Source organism: Limanda limanda, chromosome 16 (genome assembly GCF_963576545.1).
Source record: "Limanda limanda chromosome 16, fLimLim1.1, whole genome shotgun sequence".
Classification (NCBI taxonomy): Eukaryota; Metazoa; Chordata; class Actinopteri; order Pleuronectiformes; family Pleuronectidae; genus Limanda; species Limanda limanda.
In genome coordinates, this window is record NC_083651.1 from 15,564,495 (window position 1) to 15,590,418 (window position 25,924).

At 42.9% G+C, this 25,924-nt stretch overlaps 1 protein-coding gene across 1 annotated transcript in view; it reads left to right on the top strand.

Moving 5' to 3' along the window:
• LOC133021669 (FERM, ARHGEF and pleckstrin domain-containing protein 1) overlaps positions 1–25,924 on the top strand; it is a 50,518-nt gene that overhangs the window by 13,715 nt on the left and 10,879 nt on the right. Inside the window, exons 2-14 of the mRNA XM_061088616.1 lie at positions 12,208–12,312; positions 12,405–12,447; positions 12,579–12,657; positions 14,363–14,460; positions 14,936–15,050; positions 16,942–17,089; positions 17,235–17,330; positions 17,422–17,585; positions 17,690–17,758; positions 17,842–17,917; positions 18,765–18,975; positions 24,525–24,712; positions 25,000–25,089. Coding sequence (XP_060944599.1) covers positions 12,208–12,312; positions 12,405–12,447; positions 12,579–12,657; positions 14,363–14,460; positions 14,936–15,050; positions 16,942–17,089; positions 17,235–17,330; positions 17,422–17,585; positions 17,690–17,758; positions 17,842–17,917; positions 18,765–18,975; positions 24,525–24,712; positions 25,000–25,089 — 1,482 coding nt within the window. The remainder of the gene's footprint in view (positions 1–12,207; positions 12,313–12,404; positions 12,448–12,578; positions 12,658–14,362; positions 14,461–14,935; positions 15,051–16,941; positions 17,090–17,234; positions 17,331–17,421; positions 17,586–17,689; positions 17,759–17,841; positions 17,918–18,764; positions 18,976–24,524; positions 24,713–24,999; positions 25,090–25,924) is intronic.

Sequence of the window (25,924 nt, forward strand, 5' to 3'; positions counted from 1 at the left end):
TTGGAAAAAGCTTCAGTCACATCGCAGACAATGCAAAACAAAGAGATGTAAATGCAGAATTTCTGTTCATTCAATACATGCATTTGAGGAGTTCTACAGTTTCCTCATTGCTCCACACAGATCTTCATACACGTCACATTTAGTTTTTTATTCATGCACATTTTTCCCTCAGCTTTAGCCGTGTCATGATTAGTTAGTCAAACGCCTCTTTGCACAGTTTTGATCCATTCCTCTAAAAATTATAAAAAGACCCTCCCCCAGCACAGGGTAGCCATGCTGCATACTGTCAGGTTACCATGGAGATCCTGCTCGGGTAAAAAGTGAGCCAGACTTGTGAAAATGAATGACAGCCCAGTGTTTGCTCTCTAACCTCACAGGGTGAGACAAACCAGGCCTGCTTTCAAACCTAAAAACACTTGTGTTGTATTCAACCTGTTAGTCTCAGTCTCAGTCACATCTTATCTATTGTTTAAATGAGTCCAAGTGGGTTGTTTCACTCTCTGACAACCATTCAGCCACTGCTCTCTGAGACCAGTGTTCAAATTTTTTTTGGGTGTGCTTTGAGAAGCTGGAGAAGCAGAGCAGGGTGTGGTGTTTTCACCCTCTGTGTTTTGGCTTCCACCACCACCGTGCTTATGGCCGCAGTAATGACTTTATAACACAGACGAATAGAGCTGAAGTCTAAAAGTAGAGCACACGTTACGCCTAGAAGGATTAAAATGGTATATATGAAGATAAAGATAATTAAATGTGTTTTAACCTTAACCACAAGATTCCTTTCAACTGTAGATGATTCCTTTCTATGGGGTTTTTTTATTTCTAGAGATCAGGAATCACCATTTTCTTTATGTTGCCATGGCTACTGGTCTTGCTCTGTCTTCCAGGGGAGAGGAATTGGTATTCTGCAACACGGGCCTTAATAACTGCCGGACCCAGTGACCTGCAGATGCAGAGCAACAGCTGCATTCTTTTGCCGAGCCTGTGTGAGCTCTCGAGTTTGTTTGCTGGCTCGTCGCCTGTTTGTGCCCGAGTTTCTCAACCACTGGCCCCGACTGTGAGATTTCACCGACGGCTTCCACATTTGTCACGCCGTGGAGAGCGAGCAGTAATGCTCCCGCCACAGGGTGGTTCACACAGAGGGCTGAAGGTTTAAAACTGTGCTCCATTAACATGAGCGGTGTAATGCTGCACTGAATCTCATGCGTTTAAATTACTCGACCCCTGGAACAAAACCGTTCAGGTTGGTGCCTCCAGAATCTTTCTAAATCTAAAACTGTATTGATCAACGCAGGTATCCCACTTAACTTAGCTATTCAGATGCACATACACATTGTCACCTCTTTTATCTCAGACATTTCACATCAATTCATAAAACAATCCATGCAGTGAAGTATCATTGACCCTGTATTCAAAATATCTGCATTAGGGTAGACAGGGTTTAAAACGGAGAAGTTTAGCAACACTGCAGGCTCTGTTTTTAGTTTGAAAACTCCAGAGCTGCTTTGTAGTCATGTCATAGTCACTAGAATTGGCTTCCTGCTTCCTGTTTTCACCGATACCCACATGCCCAGTGTACATGGATGATCATGTGATATGTTTTCTCAGGTGTGTTGGATTATTACACATCTGGAGCACAAATGCTTGTGTGGACAGAGATCGTTCTCTCAGGTCTGGCTGTAGCCTGAGAGCCGTCCAGGTTAATGCCAGCTGTGAACCGGGCCACTCAGCAGGTATCTTACTATGCGCCGGTTGCTTTTTTAAGCCCGGAGTTCTTTCTTGGCAGTTGACCTTAATCCTCATCCCCAGGAAGCGCAGCCTTGGTCTCAGGCTTTTGTCCCTACATCTGCGTGATCTAAGGTCAACTATATTCTGAAATCCCTGCAGACTGACTGGGTGATTATTTGAGGTTCATTGTTAAAAAAAAAAGCGATAGAATCCTAAATGAATACATTAAATATAATGTTGTTTTTTTTGGCCTGAGTATCCGTGGAGTCAGGGTGTCTGCATGTTATGGACTCCTAGCCTGCGTGCATGTGTGTGCGGTGAAGTTCCTCCTCGTCTGACCTTGTTTCTTTGATGTCAACTCACAACAGTCGTTATCAATACAGTGACTCACACACATCACAGGCAGAGGGGTTCTGGATTTGCGGCACACAGGGCTAAGTGGTTTAAGGCTAATCTCGAGGAGGCCAATTGATTGGCCTCAGGAGTAAAGCAGCATGTGCCGCTGTCATTATTTATTACGGGTGGAGATTATGGGTGGAGGGAGCGTGCAGCAGGACAGTAGCAGCAACACAAAGCTTCCCTCAAGACCTGAAACTCCCTCAAGACCTGAAACTCGTCTCCTCCATCCTTCGGAAAGAATCTCTTTAACCCCACACAAGCTCCCAAATCCACCTTTCTCCCAGTGCGTCCTCCTCACAAAGTCTGTGGTGGTCTGAAGTCGTAGTGAGGCAGGAAACTGCTCTCCAGCCCTAAGTTGATCAGTGGTGATGCTACACTTCATCTAGGGACAACATTTAGATGCCATAGTGACATATTTTTTCTTTGGCACCGTGCTGATTGACCGACACATTTTTGTGTCGGTCAGTTGTGTCCTGTGAGTTATTTCTCTGATCTGTTTGATTCCGGTTTGTAGAAAATGTTCAGTTTTTATTGTGATTGCATGTGTGATTAAATTTTTTTTATTAAATAAGGATAAAATAAGCAGACAGAAATATTCTATTCAAGCTAACTTCATAACTTCATGCTCATATATATTTAAAAGTCTGAGATCGTCAAAGTGAATGGGAAAGTATGTATATACAGACGTCTATTGTATAGATGACAACGACAAACATATCAAGTACTGAACAAATACATAAACTCAATATTATTTCACGAGTTTAAATGAATGCTGTTAAGACTTTTTCTAAGCTAACAAAAGGCTTATTTCCTTCAAATTCTGTTCTCAAACTCTTTAAATCCATGTTAGTGAGCACTTCCTCTTTGCCGAGGTAATTCATCCTCCTGACAGATGTGCTTATCAAGATGCCGATCTCACAGCCTGACTACCGGCAGGTTAGTCAGTGTTTGTCTTGGACTGGTCCCAATATAAGGCCACTACAGTATGTCAAAATCTGTCAAATGTCACAACGCTGCACAGATCTCTTGATTTAGGAGCGATCATGCAATTTTCATGCTGATTACAGTTTTTTTGTGTGGAGATTATCGGTCGTCCAAGTCCAAATCTTTGCAAGTTGTACAAATGTGCATTGGCTTTGCTTTTCCAGTTGCTTATGTCCAGTTGTACAACTTCAGAACATGACAGGATTGTTAACCTGATCATTGTCTCTTCAAGATCTAAATATCCATAATTCCACTATCATCTCAAGATGTGTTAATAATAGATTAATGTTCACGTTATCAATATTTATATATCTATGCATCCTGACTTGCTGTCTAAGTATAGATTGTTTTGATTCCTCAGTCAGTTGTTACCGCAGTTGTATTTGTATGTGTTATGATTATGAATGTACTTGGCTATGAAGTTGTGCCAAGCCAGGATCTACATAGTAATTATGCTCCTATGCTTCTGCGCTGTGGTTTAATGGCGTCCTATATTATTACTGTGCTCACTCTTGATCCGTCCAACACACACACAGTCCCTCATCAGACTTCACAGTGATTATGTAGATCAGCCTGTCTGCTCCAATATTAGCAGGCGGCTGTTTATACAGGCACGGTGGCGCAATTACTTATATTTAATTAACATACTTTGGATTTTAATTCTTCTACAAGAATGTTTCCCATCTGTTTTGTTTCTGGTATATTTGTGCGGGCTTGAGTTTGGTGAAGTGTAGCTTGCCGGTCTCGGCTCCAGCCCGAGCCAATAACAGATTTCTAATTCGATAGCTGTTCGACTTCCTCTTAAACACACTCTGACTCTAATTTCAGACGTCTGATCTTGTCTTTCCTTCCCAGCAGTGTCTGTACTCCAAATCAGGAAACTAGGAAACGGGCACTGTCGTACATTTCTGCTTTTACTGTCCCTCAACTGAGAAGCATGCACTGTGCTCAGTGAGGATATAGAGGCTCCTGGTTTGTACTGGCTTGTTTTACTGGGAATAGATGCATGAAGCTGGAAGGTAGCTCTGACTGGTTTGGGCTTGAGCTTGGTCGACTGTGACAGACGGTGGATTGAATGGGATTTCTTTCGGGGTTGCAGTTTTTCCAGCTTGTTATGCAGATGACTGATTGAAATTAGTGCCATTCTGGAAGACTGGGTTTTTCCTCCAGCTCCTGATTTTTTCCCGAATTTAATTCATGTTGCATTTATTTTGTTAGATTTTTAATCTTTTCGCACATTGTGAATGCTCCTGAACATCACATGTTATCATTAAACTTCAGCCTGCTATAGTGTGTTATCAGGAGTTTAATCAAACCGGATGGTTCACGTGATAATCTGCGGCTCTCTGGGGTATTGTGTAACAACACCATGTGACCTGCAGGTTAAGTAGGTCATGGCTGGAGCCTACTGACTGTTTAATCAATCCAAATCATTAAGAATCACCTCCATGACACCATTTTGTGTTCAGATTATACATGTGAAAGGCTTGTCTTTTTCTTGGCCTGACCTTTTGGAGTTGTCTCTCACAGTTACACTTAATTAATCTCTTAATTAACCTATTGATTTCTTGTACTTTCACAGTTACAGGGCTGTGCAGAATTCACAGCTACATGAGGGGAGCACAATTTGTCTTAATTTTGCAGGTGGTAGAAAACAAATCACACGCGGAAGAAAACTGTAATTACACGTACTTGGTCTTGGATGCTACTTAATCCAAAATCATGTATATTAAGGCTGAAACCAATTACTTTCATTATCAATTAATTCCTCAATTAACTGATTAATCTTTCTTCTATAAAATGTCAGAAAATATTGAAAAAATGTGCATGATAATCATAACAGCCTGAGGTGATTGGTTCAGATAGTTTGCATAATTCAATAATAATATCTTACCCAGTGATATTTGAATTTAAATATCATACATGAAAAATAAATACATCAAACGCTGACAATGAAATCTGGAACCAGCTAATATTTAGCATTTTCACTTAAAAAAATGATACATTGAAAAATCATTTCAAAACAATATCTTGCCAATGGTTGTGATTTGAGAATATATTTCCTTAACAATGAATATTTAATTTTGGAACCAGGACTTTTCATGTGGTTTTACTCTTGATATTTTCTCATGCTTATGTGATATCAGCGGTTAAGAATGTATTATTCAGTTCTTCATTCGGCCTTTATCTTGCTTAACGAAACCTAACATGGAGTTTCGTGACTAAATGTGAAGTGACGCATCCTCCCCCTGAGTGACTGTAATCCTCGGTACAGTGGGGGGGTGGGGGGGGTGCGAGTGGGGACTAACCAGCATGGGTCCGGAGTTTCAGACGCTGTGAAAGAGAATCAGGCAGATGAAGAAAAAAAAAGAGGCCAATCTTTGTGGTAATTCCAGCTGCCTTAAACCCCCCTTCCAGCCCTCTGCTTATTTTAATGATAGACTCTAGTTAGGCTCATGCAGACGTGACAGAATGATGTGGTGTGCTGCATCAGTGCATGTTTAACATCATATCATGGCTTCATATATTAGAAAGCACGTTGGTCCGGTCTGTGCTGCTGCTTGTTCACTATCTGTGCTAATGATGAAACCTATTAGATATCTCTTCTGATTTATGGGGCTATGACAAGCACAGGGACGTCCCCTCATTAATACACAGCGCTCTGTAGTGTTCTGTATCCAGCAGCACAAGAGTCACAACCGGACGCTTGATTAATATTTATGTAAAATCAATATGTTGCTTGTAGGACGAGATCAGGCAAGGAAAGTGGAGAGACATTTTTACAAGAGGAGGGGGAGGAGGTGGAGGGTGTTGGGCAGCTACACCTTCATCTCTCTCTCTCTCTCTCTCTCTCTCTCTCTCTCTCTCTCTCTCTCTCTCTCTCTCTCTCTCTCTCTCTCTCTCTCTCCTCTCCCTCTCCCTCTCCCTCCCTCTCAACCCTCTATTGAATCCGGGGGACATTATTTCCACGCTTGTCCTCCCGGGGCCTAGAGGCTGTCCTACTGTGACAGAATGGCTCTGACAGCTGTGGCAGCCCAATCATCACTTTTGCTTTCATATTTTTTTCATCTGCTGCTCGGAAAATTTCAGAAGAAAAAACAATGAAAGCTGAGGAATCTTGAAACAGTTTCACCACAAACAGATTTCCTTGACCCAAAACACTGCCTCTGTGTGTTTGTGTGTGTGTGTTCTTTCATTTCATGTTTATTTTAAGGCACAGTGGCATTAAAGTTGTCCTAATTACGCTGGAAATATATGCATGGTCACACATGGCATGCAAGTAATTTGACAGGATTATCAGTATGTTTGCCGCCCGCCGCTGTTCTCTCTTTGTCAGCCTCCCGCTGTAGTCGAGTCACCCTGGGAACCTCTGCAGCACATGACCTGAATCTCAATGAGCTGCAGCTGCCACTGACCTCTCTGTCTTATGCTTCCCTTACAGTGCACATTATATATGCTCATGCACACACGTGTGTACGCCTGCGCATCTGCAGCACATCTGCAGATTTCCACATGTGCTCTGCCTGTGGAAACTGGACAATAGAATGACATTATTTTAGAGGAAGAAAAGTGTATCTGTCCAATGTGTTGTGTTAATCATGTTGGAAATTAGTTTCATTTTGTTTTTGAACGGGCCGTTTTTATTGTGAACTGCATGATGCACTGTATTGTAAGTTAATAAAAAATATATATTTTGCCAGCTATCTGGAGAACGCCCAGCAGAAAAAAAATAAGGTCTATATCAAATCATTTTATAGATGATTTGATAAAGTTCTGTATGTGATCATTTCATTTTCCTTTTTTTGTTGGTTTTCTGCCGGTGCTGTTGATGGTTCAGTGTGTTTGTATGAGGGAGAGAGGCACATGACGCTGTCTTACTGGTCTTTTCAATACCATTGTGTCAACTTTTAAAAACTAACTGCACATCCTGTGATTTAATTAGCTGCACAAACTATAGGACGCTCACCTGCACACACAAATTCTCTATCTGTGCACGTAGCAGGGGGCGGGTGGTGACTAAGAGGGAATGGCTGAAATGGCAGATTATTAAAGAGAGATGATTTTTGGTCTTTGGTTTAAAGGGACTGCATCCCCTTTCATCCCTCCTACTAGCTACTGGTAATACCAGAAGAAGATGTACATGTTTGTGAATTAGGCGACAGACAGGAAAATAAAACAAATATATGTATGTTTGTATGTTCTGAGGTTCCTCAAACAGCTTTGCTCTTGGTAAATTGCAACAGAAGCCACAGAAAGACACACCGGTGGCTGCACATATGGTTTCAATGACAGCGTTGTGAAATCAATGTGAGATTGTATATCAACTTGCCACTGGGGTCATACGAGCCATGGCTCACTTTAAATAATCTGAAATCATTCCTGGTATTTTCCACTGCAACTTCTTCTTCACATGATCTATGTAGGAGTTGTGACTCATGAAACCTCATCCCCTGAAGTCAGTTCAAGAACGTTCTTTTTCTTTTCTTTTGCCCAAGCCAAATTTTGTCCGTGTTATCTGATGAACACTTCTGATAGTTTGATTCCCGAAAGTGACCTTTTCCCCACTTCTCCATTTTCTTTTCCCTTCCTTCAAATCACAGTCTCTTTCATCTTCAGACCTTGATCAGCCTCCTGTGATGTGGCTGAATGTCACAGCTGAAAAGCTCCCGGCGTGCACTGACTGCTCCATATATAATGTATAAGAGAATCTGCACTGGAGCCAAATGCAACCAGCTCATGAGAAAAAAAAAATATTTGTAAAGTCGTCATGTCCCTTTTTTAAAAATGGCTGACAACTCTGCTCCAAAACAATCATTGACTTCTCTAGTACTTTATCAGAAGCCATTCCCTTTGTTCCGAAGCCAGTGCCATCCTGTTCACCACCTTCACCACCACACCCACCCACGACACTCCCCCCAGAGAAGTTTGGTGAGCACCGCCTCGCCTGGCTTATCGCAAGTGAACTGGACCATACCAACAACTCCTGGAGGGGGAGCATTCAAGGGAACACCAAGCTGCTTTGCTCCTGACCTTTTATGTTTTGGTTGCTGACAGGAGCCTGCTAACAAGGGACGGGGGTCAGGGGGAGGATAAGGGTGGGGGTGGTCACTCGGCCTATACCCTCGAGTGGAAACCTACACGTACATGTGTGCAGACGTCGCTGTCATCTTTATTTAGCCTTGTCCTGTCACAGCATGTAGAGGTCAGGGCAACAGTGCTAGTGCTCACGGACGTGTATACTGAAGAAGCTTTCTAGAAGCCGAGTGAGAAACCGAATGAGACAAGACAGACACTCCCAGTGCGTCAGGATGTATGTCCTGGTGGGAGATTGGTGGTATTTTATTGGCATCGTACGTGATGGAAGAAATGCTGCTGTGACCTTTCCGCTGAGGGAGAGGCCTCACGTCTGCTCCGTGCGATTGTGGGACCTCCCGTTTTTAATTTAAATTTAAAGTTCAACTGTCCACTTGCTTATAAATAAAGTCAGCTTTTACAGTGTCTCCATTTACGCACAGTTGTTAAAGTGAACACTGCAGTGTAGTTTATAGTCTAGATGAGTGGGGAAATCACACAGTCTTACTGCTGGTGCTATAATATAGAATATATAAAATTAGATAACGTTTGTAAATCTATCTGTTGAGGTTTATTACAAGATTAAATTTGTGGAATAAAGTCGTAATGTAATTAGAAAACAGTTTTCGGGAATTTGGTTCAGTTTGAAAAATCCCTATATTATTCCTTTCTATAACATTTTGTGCAGAGTTTAATATTCCCCACTGGATGAATGTTAATAACTTTGATGATACCTTACTTAACATTTCACTTACTGCCATTAGCAAGACAAAATTTAAATAAGTGGGATGTATTGAAGTTGCCACAACAATGTGAAATGCTCCCCTCAGGTTTACGTAGCTGTTGAGTGAGTTTGATCTCGACAGCACGCTGACACTCACATTTATCTCAGTGCACGTCTGCTGGCCTGGCTCGAGTTCCTTTCTATTGTATTTGAAAACATTCACCAGTCCCATTTGGCAGCTATAACCTGCTATCAATAAAATGTGCTATTGTGTGAGTCCTGATATGTTAACCGTTCTGTGGAGGCCCCCCCGAGGAGAGTGCTGTGATGCAGTTATGAATAGACTCAATGGACCCTTTGTCACAGAAAACCTTTTGACAAGTCATAGAAGGAAAAGTACAGGTGTAGATCATATTACCTTACTCAGGTTAAGGTACTCAGAACATACTGTTTTCAGTGTCTTATTCAGACGATTTGTTAAATCTGGTTAATATCTGAATATTTGTGTGCATGTAAATGTGTCTTCTCTCCTCATGGCTTGATTGGACCAATGACTAGAACAGAGGCATTGTTAATGTTAAGATAAGATAATCCTGTACTAGTCCCACAATGGGGAGATTTGCAATATTACAGCAGCAAAAGTCAAAAGTAAGCATCAGTAAACAATAATACTTGTGAGAATATGTACAGTGAATGGATGGCAGATGAACCATTGTATTGCCCAGACAGAATGAATATTCTACAGTTAAGAGAGTTATTAGAAATACCTGTTTCTACTCTGCTGTGAAAAGAGCCTATAGCCATAGATCAGATCAGATGTGTCAGGGATTCAATACTGAAACGGTTCTTAAAAGCCCCTGTCCACATACTGAAGTGAACTTTTGGTCTGGTGCTGTCTTCATAGGTTTAGCAAGGCACCTTAGTTCCACTTAATGCAAACCATAAAATCTGATTCAAGATTCAACATTGAACTTTAATGCCACATGAGCAAGGTTGATTGGAATTAGTCATGGAGAGCTCGCCCACAACATAGACAAGAGAAAAAAAACTACACAAATTCAAGTATATATGAGGAAAAAGTTGAGAATAGCCCTTTAACAGAATAGAATAATACATCTTGAAACTAATATTAAAATAAATGAAACCTCATAGTATAAAATGTTTAGATAAGACACTAGCGCCTGTTGGGCGAATAGCAGCAGTGACCCACGTGAAAAAGTGTTCACGTGAGTTTGGGATAAACCTGCAGCAGACAATGATCTTTCAATAAAGAATGGTTTTGTGGAATAGCTTTGACTGTTTCAACATGAATGTTCCACATGTGCACAAATCCAGGTCCATAAAGAAAGGGGTTTGTTGGGATCAAGCCCCTGCGGCCTGTTTGCAAAATCTTGGAAAGCCTTTCCAGAATAGCACATGGCTGTGATAGCAGCAGATTAACACTGATGGTTATCTGTGTTTGTTTGTGAGTCAGCAGGATTAGGGGAAAAAACTACATGGAGGATTACCACAAAATTAGTGAAATGGGTCAGGGAAATTTGGTGCAGATCCAGACTTGACTGATATTCACGAGTGTGTGAAATTTGGTGGAGATGCATTGAGTGAATTTTAATGTGGTTTCATTAACAGGGCTGTTGGGCCTTGGCGGAGGAATGCACTCTCTAGTTTTAGCCACGTAAAAGAACCTTACTCCAGGTTTCATCATTTCATATTCAAAACAAAGAAAGAAATCATCGAGTGATTACTGGGTTATGTTCTGTTGTCTGATTGGCTGTGGCAAGATGGCCGGCGCTCTCTCTCTGACTTGTGCTCCATGAAAACCAGTCGCCTCCTCGTGTCGGCCGTGGCGCCGTCGAACGCCAGCCCCACAACTCCGGCCGACAACAGCTGCGTTTAATCAAGCGCCGCCTGGCTCTAATCAGCCTTATACCCATCTCTGCTCCGGCTCGTGGTCATTTCCCTCTGCAGATTTATGGGCCTGCATGTGAGCGTGCTTCAGCAGAGACAGAAACAATCTGCAGCCTCCACTGCCTTCAGCTCGCTTTCCTCTGCCCAACTTGCTTTGCTCGCACTGTAGAAATTCATTCAGCTGGTCGTTTTGCCCACTTGTTGCAGCACCTCATTAAAAAGCCATGCCTTTCTGTGGCCTCCCTCACCAGCTCCGTTCCGTCACCATATGGAAACAGCTGCTCCTTGGTGGTTGGACGCTCTCTGCGGCGCCTCGCACGGGGAGGAGCAGCGAGAGTGGGGAGGCATGTTTAGGGAAGATTATGGATTCGGTTGTGGAAGTGTAAAACCCCCTCACTAAGCTGCTGGAGATTAACTTTGTATTCTTTCAGCATTAATAGGAACACAGACAGTGTGGTTTCTTTAAAACGACACCGATTTACACTGGGATGTCAGCACAGTTCAGCTGCGTGAGGAGACATGTGGTATTAGTGTCTGTGCCAAAGAAACTGACTCTCCGTTTGATTTAAGGCAGAAGCTGCTTCCTTGAAAACCCTCTCAGACTCAGCACTGGTTCATTAACCAAACCAGGCGGAAACTGCGACTCTAAACACTCCCGTGTTACGCTCTGCACTGGTTCAGACCAGTCACGGGGGGGGGGGGCAGCCAGGCAGAAACTCTCCCGCTGTGTGGCTGACAGAACTCTGTGTTTCCTCAGGGAACAGAGGTTGTTTCTGTGGAAATCCCTGACCTCTACGTGACCTTACATGGGAAAAACGTTTCTGAGGTGGCTCCTGTGGGGGTTTTAATGTGTTGTTACATTGTTGTTGTTTGGTAAAAATTTTGTGGATAAATCGTTCTACCAAGTGTTTGTGTGTGCTTGCGTGTGGGGTAAGCGAGGACAGAGGTGGTGGGGAGACTCCCTCTTTATCCCTGATGCTGTATCATCCTCTAAAGTCTGCTGGTCCATCATCAGTGACTCAGAAAAAACAGATCAAATACAGTCCTGAGCCCCCCCTTCCTCCAGCTGCAGCAGATTTGAGCCCACTCAGCTTTTGAATGTCAGGACAGGAGGGAGGACACAGGAGCCGTCGTGAATCTGGTGGAAATCAGCGACCGCAGAGATTGACAGGTCCACAAAGCCCCACCCTCTTTTGTTTCTGGCTGCTCCTTTGTGAAAAAATCTGCTTCCTGAAGTCTGGTCTTCTTTCTTTTGAATAAAGAGTATTAAATGTCACCGAGCCATTTCCCTGGAACAAAAGTTCACTTTAAAAATAGATGTGGTTATTGTACATTGGTCATAAAAAACTTGATTCTAACCAGAATTCTTTGCCGTTCTTTCCTCTCGTTCACAGCAAAAAGCCTCGGGCAAAGTGCTGTTTGACCTGGTGTGTTCCCACATGAACCTCATCGAGGGCGACTACTTTGGCTTGGAGTTTCAGAATCATCAGAAGATGATGGTGAGTGAGGAGGAAAATGAAAGTGAAATGGAGCCTCTTCTGATACATCCCAGAATTCACAATACTGCATATTTCTCTCCTCTTTTCTACAGGTTTGGTTGGATCACATCAAGCCAATTATCAAGCAGCTCAGACGTAAGTGATTAAAAATGCTGTCACATCTTCTTTCAAGGAATCTTTTTTTGTCATGTGAATGAAAATGTGCTGTGTTTTTCACAACCAAACAGAAAGTAATGTATAGTTTTGTGTTATTATTACAACACTAGGACCGAAGCACACGATCCTGAGGTTTGCCGTGAAGTTCTTCCCTCCAGACCACGCACAGCTACTGGAGGAGTTGACAAGGTGAGCTCCTCTTTTACCTGAATAAATCTCCACATTCTACACGCATCTTCCTGTTGGCATTTATTGAAAACCGTTTACGTGGGATATGTCAGAGTAAATGACTTCAGCTGTGAGTGGAAGCGCTTGTGGACGCGCACAAGCAAACATGCGCTCCGCTACTTATAAGATTTATTCCCTCCTCAGCTTTGTAATTGTCATGTCATGGCTGCCATGTTTCTGATTTAGCTCTCTGCAGATGAGCGTGGCACTAATGACTTCCTGGTGTCTGTGAGCTTTCTGTAGAGCTGTGTCATGACATGTTTTCAGAGTTGGCAGAGAGGAGAAATATTAGGCAAATGTGTTGAATGATTCTTTATGATATTCGTATAAATACATTTACTCTAGGTATACTAATATATGGTAGCTCGCTGATCTTTACACTGATATACATGGTTTGATAATGATTATTATAGAAATCAAACAATATTTTTATTGCATGTGTTGTATGTGAATAGCGCAGGTCTCAAAGTCCCAGGAGGATATTTAATTCCTCTTCAGTGAGTAGATTTAATTGGTTTCTCTGTTTTATGTCGTTTGAAATTTAACATATTTTGTTTGTGGATTTTTTGTCGGTCCAATAAGACATGCGAAGATGTTGCCTTGGGCTCAGGGAAACTGGAATTACATGTTTCATGGTTTTCTGACTTTTTATAAACAAATCAATCAGTGATAGATCATTAGATAATTAAAATCAATTTACTACCCCAAAACCACAAATTAATCCCGCTACAGTTAACCCCTCATATACTTGCACACTGTACACATGCCCGCTTAAATATATACAAATATATGAGCCTGACCCATTTAATGGTTGACCGATGATATCAGCTGATATGAGCCTTTCACAGACGCATCTGTTTCGGCGTTTACAGTATGTTTGCTGATATGAAGACTTTCATTTTACTGAATAAACAAAGCGGCTTTGGTTTTCTCTTTAGTTATAGTTATTTATAATACAGTTTAACTTATTAACTGTAAAATACCAAACCTCATATAAATGTCTTTGTCATATGGGTTGGACAATAAAACAGTTTAAACATATACACATATATTGACTGATATAGTGGACTTTTTTTACACCCTAATATTAGTATTGGTACGCTCCATCTCCATATGTCCATACATTTTGTTCAGTGCCACTACGGCACAAGCCTCCCTCCTGAACAGACTATGTATTTGACGCATTGAGATGGAGACACAGATTATCAAGCTTGCCAAATAGTTACAACACATGCTGTATGATGTCATACCCCATCTCTCTCAGCCTGTTTCCTGTCTGCATCTTCACCCTCCAACAAAGGCAAAATTCTGAAATATATACTCCTACTTTATCTTTTATCGTTTTAACAAATTCTAAGCCTGTTATTCCCGACTTTATTGGTTCTGGCTCTCATCCGAGAGAAGCAGCGGTGCAGCTTCATTACTTACTGAATCCAAAATGTGCACTTTGCCAACTCTATTTGACTAAGAGTCTTGTGCAAAATAAAAAGAGCCGGGGTACATTGTGTTTATTCAGACGTTTAGCTGCAGCAGCTCATTTAGATTCAGTGATTCATGTTGTTTATGAGCTGATGCAGAGGTTTTTCTTTTTGTCTTGTTCTCTTGCTGGAACCAACCACCACATCAGCTGTTCCCCCTTGTTAAAGCAGTTTGTGTCTGTGTGCAGGTACCTGTTTGCCCTCCAGATCAAACAGGATATATCCTCTGGACGTCTGACCTGCAACGACAGCAGCGCGGCACTGATTGTCTCCCACATTATCCAGTGTAAGTCCCTCAAGGCTCCTCATTTAGCTCAAGAGCCCAAAACCTCGACAGATCTGAGTTTATCCTCAAACGCTGTCGTGTAGAACACTGTATACCATTGCTAACGGATCTCGGGTGCGTTTCTATGGATACCTTTCGGTCAGCTGCCTGGACATAATCTTGCAGAACTGATTCAGAGCAGCCTCACGGTGCCACGCCAGGAAATACTGAGCATTTTCTCAACCTGACGTTTCTCAGCCCGTTATTCAGTCGTGATCAAAAACAACACGAACGAGGATGGAGATCAGTTCAACTTGCATACGCACGTATCCATGTTGACACAATTTACCACAGCTATGTTTTTATGAGGGAATATCTAGTGGACGAAGGGCGTTTCATTCTGTGCCAAGCAGCGCTGAAGAATGTTTTTATAACCCGCCAGTATCTTGTAGCAAGTATTTATACAATAACGTCTTTTTTTCTATTTTTTTTTCAGCTGAGATTGGGGACTTTGAGGAGAGTCAGTGCCGGTCGCACCTTCTCAACAACAACTACATCCCAGATCAAATGCCCCTGATCGACAAGATCATGGAGTTTCACTCAAAGAATATGTGAGTTTCTGGAAGTTTTAGGCCTTCTTAAATATTTTTGACATATTATCTATGAGTTTAATTATGTTGACATTCATTTAACACTCCTTCTGTCGAGCTTTAAAATATATTTTTTTAAATATCTTTTTAAGATAAATCTTTTGCAGGTATGCATAGTTTGAAATGTTGCTGGGCATTCTTATACTTTCTCAATGATACAGATATTAGCACTCTGGAATAAAACTACAAACCAGACCCACATGAAACTGATAACTGAGTCTCCAAACACCCCAGTTTGAATTTATCTCCCAACACTCAGCTTGGCTGTGGATGGATAGCAACTGTCTCTGTCTGTCTTTGTGAGACAATGTGGCGTTTCAAGGATTATTCTCTACTCTGCTACTTCACCTTATCCTCAGTTATGGGGAAGTGTAAGTAATTCCGGGACTCAGATATTCCTTCATCTCTTTCTGCCTGGCAATATGTCCTCACATGAAGAAACCCAGGAAGAACTATGAGGTGTACACAACATTTAAATGAGACTCTCAATGGATCCAGTGTCTTGAACTTTGCTCTTAAAGTCACTGAAGCCGCCGCTCAACACAAATTATTCTGTACGCCCGTGAACAGTAAAAGTTGCGTCAGGCCCTGGGCACGTCCTGTAGGGGAAATTTTATTATACAGGTGGCACCTTCAGGAAAGCAGCTGCTGAATAAATGGGTTCTTTCTCAGGAGCGCTCCGTGCAGCTCTTTATCGTAGATCAGCTCAGAAGAACCCGTCTTTTGTAAGTTGTTTTACAGCTTCTGGAGTTTGAGTATTTCTCCAACAACAACAAAAGAGGCCTTGGAGCTTCCTTCATCCCACCACATGACTCGCACAGCTGTTGTCAGCTGCTTTCGAAGGTTAAAAACGTACATTCTCAGAGCGTATACTCAGCTGTCTAATGTGAAGCTTATACCAAGCGGAGATGGTTATTGAACTTGGCTCTTTTCGGTATTTTTCTGCCTCAAGTTTAAGAGCGACAAGCTGCTGGGAGTATATCACTGGAAACCTTCCAGATCTCCTCCCACCATCCTGCCACAAAATGTCAAAATCATCCGTGCACACGTTTGAGTACGAGCCAAATCTTTGCCAACCCTCGTCTCACCTCTGTGTTACAGTGAGCTGTGTCAGAGATGGACTCACAGTGGGCGGCTCCTGCTACATGAAAGCAGCTAGATTAGATTTGACTGCCCTCTTTTTCTTATTTTTCCCCCCCGAGGCTTTCTGCGTTGATAACTGTAACTGCACTCCTTCTGCTCGGATGCCATGCGGAGTTAAATCTCTTATTAACTACCACACGCAGGAAACGGGTCCGCTGATAAGAATTAGGAAAGTTAGTTAGCGTGCGCAGCCCCTCCCTGACCTTCCACCAGCGCTGCTCCAAAAACACAGATAAACACGTGGAGAACTTGGACTCGTTCTTTCACCTCAATTAAAGAGACTCAAAGCAGGATGATGAGCCAGGGTTTCATTTATTTCCCAAAATGTTCTGAGAGGATAATAAATGCTGTGGTTTGCTCTTGTTAAATCCAAGTATTAAAACCTGCAAGTAGAATTAATGCTATTAAGTTTGCTATTTGCATAATCCTGCTAAGTACATAAATAACCAACAAACAGACATGGGATAAAACAAAACCTCCTTGGCCGAGGTAATACAAGTAAGTTATCATATTAAACCCTGACAGCAGAATGATAATGTATATCAGTCTTTGGCTACTTATGCAACACTTCTTATTAGGATCAACTAATTATTAGTTTTTGTCTTTTCTTGGATTTGTCAACAATAAGGGAAATATAGTATATTCCCAGCCTCATTCTTGATCTTCTTCTTGTTGTGTTTTAACCTTGTTGTCTTGTTTTGTGTTGCAGAGGTCACACACCTTCAGAATCAGATTATCAGTTACTAGAAGTGGCGCGTCGGCTGGAGATGTACGGGATCCGCCTTCACCCTGCCAAGGATCGTGAGGGCACGGCCTTGGGCTTGTCTGTGGGGCACACCGGCGTCCTGGTCATTCAGGTCAGTGCTGCTGGTTTGTAAGGTCAATGATGTAAGAGGTGAAAGTTCAAACCATAGGGGTGCGATTGAGATAAATTTGGTTGTATAAAGAGGTATATCTTTAAAAGCCTGATTAAAAGTTGATTCATTGTTTTTGTCGCTGCAGGGACACACGAGGATCAACGCCTTCAACTGGTCTAAAGTCCGTAAACTGAGCTTCAAGAGGAAACGTTTCCTCATCAAGCTGAGGCCAGATTTAAATGTAAGTTATGTTGCTAGGCTCTGCTGTGAATAATTAAATCATGTAACAAATCGAATCCACTAAATGTAATAAATGTTCTGCGCTGCGCCAGAGTTCATACCAGGACACTCTGGAGTTCCTGATGGGGAGCAGAGACTGTTGTAAAGTCTTCTGGAAGATCTGTGTCGAGTACCACGCCTTCTTCCGCCTCTTTGAGGAACCGAAGGTCAAACCCAAGCCTGTGCTCTTCACACGAGGTTCCTCCTTCAGATTCAGGTAGAGGGAGTCTCTATGTCTCTGTCTCCAGTCCCAATGTCCCGTCATTTAAAAAGTCGACTACAGCTCATTGTCATCATCTCCGCTGTGCTTCTTCTCTGCAGCGGTCGCACACAGAAGCAGGTGATTGATCATGTGAGGGAGTCCGAGTTTAAAAAGATCCCGTTTGAAAGGTAAAGATTGCAGAGGAGTGTATGTTTGACTCATTTGTTCTGTGTGAGTGTTTAACACTGACAGTCAACCGTCTCTCTGCCAGGAAACACAGTCGGGTCCAACACAACAGCCGCCTGTCGCCACTGCCTTCTCCGCGTCACCATGAAGTGCCAACAGAAGTGAGTGTCTTAGCCTTTGAAGTGCGCCTGGAGCGGGTCACATGAAGTCTGTGTCACCCCAATGAAACGCTTCTATTTATACAAAGAAAGCCTTTATTGTCCCCTGTGGACTTTTCTCACAGTTGTTACACTGTCATATCAATGTTTAAAAACTTGCATTATTCAAATCAATCAACACTAAACAATCTTTAAAGTTCTTCCATATCAAATAATTTTCATAAATGCAAGTCACACTATATAATAATGTATAATATTTTACTATTGAGTATGTAGGGGGGCACGATGGTGCAGTGGTTAGCCTCACAGCTAGCATGGTCTTGGTTTGAACTCCTGTTTAAGCAAGGGGCTTTTCTGTGTGGAGTTTGCATCCTCTCCCTGTGTCTGCTTGGGTTTTCCTCCGGGCACTAAGGCTTCCTCAAGGTTCACTTGATTAGAGAGTCTAAATTGTGTGTGATTGTGAATAGTTGTGTGATACTCTAGCAAATTGGCTCCAGCGACCCTTTCAGGATAAGCGGTATATAGATGGTTTTGAGTGCATCACACTCGACATCTCTTTGTGCTTATCCAAATTAACAAAATACCAAACGTTTAGGCTCTATTCATACAGGTGACACACACATTTACATCCGCTGGGAGCTGTCTTAGGCTTTGTGTAACATTAAGTGGCACATCATCACCACAGATCAGCAAAACCAACAGCAGATATGTCTCTTTTACCAGCTTATGTACAAACTTACTCATCAAAACAACTCTACCATCAAGTCATACAGAATAATAGAGTTTTTGACAGATAAAACACTAAAGTCTTGAAATGCTTTAACTCTATGCCTCTGTGTGTGTCTGTCAGAGAGGTCCTCCTCCCATGGACAGAGTCGACACTCCTCCTCAGCGTCACTGGAAAGAGTCGGTGTTGGTGAGCGCAGAAAACGCCTCACTCACCACCAGGGCTAGCCCCTCACACCAGAGAAACGGCCACGAGGAGAGAACGGGATCGGTGTCCAGGACTGAGGAGACGAGAGGCTCGACGCGACAGATCCACCAAGAACCTCAGAGTACAGGTCTGCCATCTCGTGCTGCTACAGCCAGCAGCTCTTCCCTCAGCTACATTGGCTGGAATAACATAGATTATGACTATAACACGTGCAGGGATCAGGACATTAGTATGACTCACAGGGAGAAGGCCGTGCTCCACCAGGCGTCTGGGTTTGAGAACATGAATGGTGATGTTCAGGCTCAGCAGGAGAACTTTACAGGTAGGATGCAGCACAGGGAGTCTGCTTCACCTTCTAAACCACTGCTCACACCGAGTCACAAGTTATATCAGTCTCAGTCGTACAAGAGGTCTGACCAAAGCCTTGTCTATGGCACCATGGCAGACATCAGTGCTCAGAGCAGAGAGAGGCAGAGCTGCAGTCCTCTCACAGTCCCACACATGATGGTCTCGAGGAGCGGCGTCCCCACTCCTGCCCCGGACCCTCCTCATCCGGTACCTTACCTCAATCATGCTGAGCAGAATGGCTACAGCTCTGCTCACCCTCACCGTGATGAGGGGGGGCACTCCCCCATGCCCAGTCGCTCTTCGCACTTACAGAAGCTCCACAAAATGCGCCCCATTGACACAGACCCGGACCAGGGAGCGTCCTTGCCAGGGCAGGAGTCGCATCCCGTCCTGTCTCGGGCCGAGCGTATGGCTGCTCTCGAGCGCCGCATGGTGGCCAATGGGCTCTCGGCACCGGGCAGATCCAGGGCCGGCCCCGGGAAGAAACGCTTGGGGCAGGCTGGTGCCACACAAGTAGGGGCGGTTCAGATGAACGACTGCTCCAATACCAGCGGCTCAGAGTCCAGTGAGTCTGAGGTGGAGACAAACAGGGGCAACTGCAGCAGCCCCCTGATGTTCGGTAACGCTGCGGAGGCCGGCTCCAATTCCCCTTTACCCAGAAACAAGTTCTCCTTTGGCAGCCTCCAGCTGGACGAGGAGGCAGACGAGGACAGTAATGTCTTCAGCGATGACGATAGTGGACAGATTTTCAGCTGTTAGGGCAGAGAGCTTCAGAACATGCCCAGTATGAAGGGTTTGGGTTCAGATGGTGAAGGGAAAGCCAGTTCTTGCCGTTAGGTGAACATCTGGGCGATTGCATGACAGTGAGAGAACTATATCGCATGCTGATTGTGGGTACATGCACAGCTGCAGCTGCAAATATGAGGTCTGACTCCATGGACGGTAAAAACTTTATGGATGATGACAAGGACGAGCAAACAAGCTGCAAATTGCCCTGAAAATACAAATATACACACAATGCAGCAACAGAGCAAAACAACAAGCTAGAGAAGTATATTTATGGAAAGTGTAGAAAATGTTTTGATATATTATCAAACTTTTGCGGAACAAATAAGAAAAAAAGGTGATTCTTTTGAGGAAAGCGGTGTCCAGTTGGTCACACCTTGTTCAGGTGACAGGTGATTGTTCTCAAGTCTACACTAAACTCAGTTTAAGTATTTTACTTTCTACTCAGAGCACTTTTAAACCCTCTTTTACATTTATTGAGAAGTGTTTTCCTTTGCAAGACTAAGGGATGGAAGGCTGTATCAGTGTTTTCTTGTTTGCTGCATGGAAGGAGTTCATCGTTATCATTCTGCCTCTTGTGTTAACACGTCTCTACAGAAATACACAAGTGCCAATTTAGGATTTAACACTAATGGATAAAAACGTTTATTGTCTCTGTTTATGTGGGTTTTAATCTCAAAGAGGAACTCAGAGATGTTCCAGTTGCACACTTTTGACTTTACTCGACTTTGTCGTAGACGTCATTGTTCAGTCAGTGTTTTGTGGAGTTGTTGAACGCTCAGTTCAGTTTCTGTTGCCTTATGATCTCCCATAGGGAAATACACAAACAGTATTGTCTGTAGTCAGATCTATTTTGTACCAGATGATTTAACGATTGTTGTTTTCAAACTTTGTGCAGATTTCTCCAAAACAGACTTTGAGGTCGTTTGGGCTCAAATGTCTGTTGACAGGGAAAGTTTCTAAGCTGTGTTTTGAATATCTATCTATCAAGCATCTTGTGTGTGCTCAGTGTCAGTGTGGAAACTGATGAATATGCTGCAAATACCGATTCCAACTATTGTTTATGTTAAGCTCCCCCTGCTACAACTTTACTGAAGTCATTGCGTGTCAAATCATCACACTTTTGTTAATGACACTTTCACGCTTAAAATAACAGCATTCTGAGTGATTATAACCATTCAATTGCAAAATGTATATATTTAGAAATTTGTCCGATTTTTAACCAAAGATGATTTTTAATTTCCTCAAATCCTTCAAGAGGTTCGGCTTTTGGTATTTGATTTGTTGCACATCTGACATTTGACCAAATCAACATACAAAATTATATTAAGATCTATAAAGGTGCAAAACAAAAGTGTGAGGATTTGACCTTGGAAGGATTCTAATGTGAAATGAGCTTTTTTATTCACTAAAGTTGTTGTGATTAACAAGAAATGCAGCAACAGGTCTAAATATAACCTCAGGGTGTTGTAGTGTCTGTTGTCTAATAGCATTAGAGACCAGTGGTGGCTTGTTTAAGCTGAGTTGAGTGTAAATGTCTGTTGCACTGGCAGTTTTGCCACTTCACTACAGTTTATAGCTCTTATGGTCACCCCCGACATCTCCCTCTGCACTTGACTCCCGCTCGAGTGTCTCTGCCCAATAATTTGGTATCACAAACTCCTCTACAGCTGTGGTGGCTGCCAGCAACTTTGCAATCTTCATAACAAAATGCAGCTGCACTTTCTTTTTCAGTTTCGTGCTTTCACTTCTGTCTTCATGTTTCGTTCTGTTAAAATAATGATTTTATGTCACATTCCTGCTATTTTTGTTTGTTTTTTTCTTGTCCAGTGTATGCACTTGTCTGTCAGCATGAAACTGTTGTATCTTTTCTGTTACTGCATGAAAACCTGTTCTGTCACTCACCAGCTGTGTCTGTGTAAATCAAGATTACCAGTATGTGGGTTTCCTTTCTCTGCAGTGATCCAGATAACACGTAGTTATTCCAGAGGACAGGGAGAGAGAAGGTTTGGGTTAGAGATGACAGGAGTTTGGGGATATATGGGCAAATAGAAGAGGGGATTTTGTATCTTTGTGTGCGTTTGTGTGTGTGTCTGCTGTGTGTGTGTGTATGAACTGTGCATGTGATAGGCAGTTTAAAGGCAACTCCTCAAAGTACACACGCTCTTGGCTCATCCGTCACAGTCGACTACTCCCAAATGTTTTTTTAGCATCTACATCAAAAACCGAAGCTGTGTTTGAATATTTATGATTCTAGATTTCTAAATTATTTGGTGTTTCAACATCGTCCTCGACATGCATTAATGCAAAATTATGGAGAGGGAATACATATTTGTTTTTTTTGTGGGGGTTGCTGGATCACTGCAGCGGGGGGGGAAGCCTCCCTGATGCACACAGCTCTGCCACAGACCAGGAGAAACTGTGCTGCACAACAACTGAATAATTTGGAGAAGATGTAAATTTACTCTTTAAACTCCAAACCATTTAACACGTGTTTGTTCGGCTCTGCGTCTCAGGTCTGTAGGTGAGATCTGTGTGTGTCTCCTAACCACTGATGTCCTTCGGGATTTTGTTTCCAATGCATGCTGTGCTAAACCCGAACAGAAGAGTTCTGGTGCGCATCACACTGCGCTGCCCTGGCTGCTCTCTGCATGTGCTGAACTGAATGTACTGTAACACACAGGTAGTGATCACAGTCACCACACTGTCATTATCCTAAAGATTAAAGACTCTGTTGTTAGAGCAGGGTTTAAAACAAAGGGAATTATGCAATATATTTAAAATAGCATATTTATATTCAGTATTTTTACGATTCACTTTCACTTTAATGAGTAACATGGATGCAACACGGATGAAAATATGTTTGCTCATCACCAGTAAGACAATCACAACAGTGTCACGATGCTGTTTATTGAAAATTATATTTTTTATATTTCATTTGCTGTTTTTTTCCCTATCTTTATTCAAGAGCAGGGTCTTTCAATTTGAGAGTAGGGCTTGATTTCACCCCACTCTTGCACTCAAATAGCCTCTGCTTTTGCTTAGATTTGCTTCGCTTGTGCTCAAACTCAGAAATTGTGTTGCTTGGACTGATTTCCTTGGCTCCAGTTTCAGCTCATCTCCTCTCCTCGAGCTCATGCTGTTGGATTTTTTCATTCAACAAGTCTGTCAAAATTTCCCAAACAATACAATGCCAGGCTTGCCGTTGACAAATTAAATTGTCCCGCCCTTGTAATGGGTGTGTAGATGAAGCAAGCGAAATACATGTACTAAAGCCGTTGAGGATGGAAAAGCATAAACCGGTACCAGAAGTGAAGTGAACACACTCGCAAGGAATATATCTTGAATAAAGACAGGAAAAAAAACTTGATTTAAATGGTAGTTAACACACTAGAAGTCTATGTATGAGTTCACACATCTTTCCCCTTAGCTCTGTCTTTCACTGACCGTTTTAATGCTGCTACATAACTTCACTGGAGTGTTTATATGTCACTTTAGAGTCAATAAAAATGACCTTAATGAAGAGAGACCTCTGAATCTTCTTTCAGTAAGTCAGTGTCTGGTGTTAGATGTTGGACTTCCCTCCTCTTCCCCCCTGTAGTTTTGTGGTGTTGTTTGGTGCATATGTTTATTTCTTGACTCACTTGTTGCAGTCTGTCTAAGTCGATCCCTTTCCGTAGTTGTTTTAGACTCTTTCCCGAGCACGTTGATCTAATTGCAGTCATGAGTTGCACTGCTCTGTGTGCATCACTGTTGTGTTTGTGCTGACACACCACGGGGCAGCAGAGAAAGAGGGGGGGTAGGTTGCAGCTGTAATCTAGTAAGTAGAGCTGAGTGAAGATCGTCCGAGTAGACGACACTAAGTAACTCATTCCTCTTAATCATCCTGCAGTACGTGTCTCAGCTTGTGTATTGATTGACACGGGCACAAAAGGCTGCCAGAGCCGTCTGGACTGTCGAGTGAGTCACGGCTGACTTTTCACTTTTTGTCCCGGCAGATCCTCCCAGTTAGACGTGATAGTGTTTCCTGTGAAGAAGACTCTGATCCTGTTAGACTGATTGTAAATAAAGAACTAATATAGTCTGGTGTAGCTTCCCAGTGGGGGGTGTTTGCAGTGTCGGGTGATGAAATGAATGCCAGAAACTTTAATTAGCATCGAAATGTCAGTGTCTCTGGATTTAGTGGAGCTGTGAGTAATGATTATTTTCTTTATCACTAATCTGCAGATCATTTTCTCTTAATCCATTTAAAAAAAAAAAATCTCTACAAGGTGAACATGGTGACCTTGAAACCAAAGAGAGGAAAATGTCACCGTGATAGAAAACACACAAATGCATTAAATCCTCACAATTGAGAAATTGGCACAAAGACACAGTTGGAGATTTTCTTTAATTGAAATATTTATACTAAAAACCAAAATCTAGTCATCTGTGACATAGAGTAGGTGAAAGCAAAAGTATATTGTTTATTATTCATATTTTCATCACTCTAACTTTGATCTTCTCTCGTCTTGCTGCTCACCTCCACGGGACACCGGGCAGCTGTGGCGTCCAACAGTCCCCACCTGTCCGCGTCCTCCACTCACTCCCACGGGATGGTCAACGGTCAGAAGTCACTGGAGCTGTGCGGCCACAGTCCCGACGGCCGGCTGCCCTCCCCACTCACCAGCCCGCTGCTCAATGACGCCTGCAGCGTTCGCACCGACGACGAAGACGAGGTGCGGAGGAAGGTCGGTCACCAAAGAGCGCTTGGATAACTTTGTTCCATCATTAATTAAGATTGTCTACCCTGAAGTTGTGCTGCAAAGCCATCGTGAGATGCCCAAAATAGCAGTGGAACTAGATTACATGTCCTAAATAAACCTCCACTGGGGCTGAGGCTGAGAATATTCCACAGAGAATGGGGTTAGACGGGTAAAACAACTGATGAGGCACCAAATACTGTTGGAGCTGCTCACAGTTACATGGCTCGGTCTCCCCTGCTCAGCATCCTCTCTCTGTTGTGTTGTCTTCGCAGAGGTTTCCAACAGATCGGGCCTATTTCATCGCCAAGGAGCTGCTGACCACAGAGCGAACATATCTGAAGGACCTGGAGGTGATAACTGTGGTAAGATCAAGTCCAAGTCCACCGTTTGTTATCCTCTTCCCTGTCCTCCGGGTAGACAACATCGATTATTCCGCTTAGCTGCTCCTTTGCAAACTCGTCCGCCAAAAAAACACGGCGCCAGGCGGTGATACAGGGATATTTTGGCAGATGTGAATCCATTTTTTATTCATTCAACACACTCTGTGCCCTGAAAACACATTTATCTGTCTCACTGAAGGCTGTGAATACTAAACTGTGTTTGTGATTAAAGAGATGGATGGATTTAGCAGCGTGCGACTCCCTGTTTCAGCCTGTTCCTTTGAATTTCGCCGGCTCGCTTCGAGCACACGGACACCATTTCATTTGATAACTTTGCAAAGAAGAAACCGTCGTGAAAACAGGATATTAAATGTGCAGTGCAGCTCGTTCTGCTGAAAACAAGGAGGGATGTTCTTATTGAAGCCGCTCGTCTGATTCTCGACACGCAAGCGGAGAAGAAGCATCACTTCTTTTTACTGGCGGGTTCAAAGGCTGCAGCTTTTCTCGTCTTGTAAATTTCAGAGAAGCCTCTCAGGCATCTCATAAATATTTGGGTTGGCTCGTGTCCTCGTTCTTGTTTCAGCTGTGTGTGTGTGTCTGTTTGTGTGTGTGTGTTTGTTTGTGTGTGTGTGTGTGTGTGTGTGTGTGTGTGTGTGTGTGTGTGTGTGTGTGTGTGTGTGTGTGTGTGTGTGTGTGTGTGTGTGTGTGTGTGTGTGTGTGTGTGTGTGTGTGTGTGTGTGTGAGTGCTGTCTCCATCTCCTTCTCCTTCCACACACTAGTTGGTATGACCACATTTTGGGGTGAAGTCATCATATCA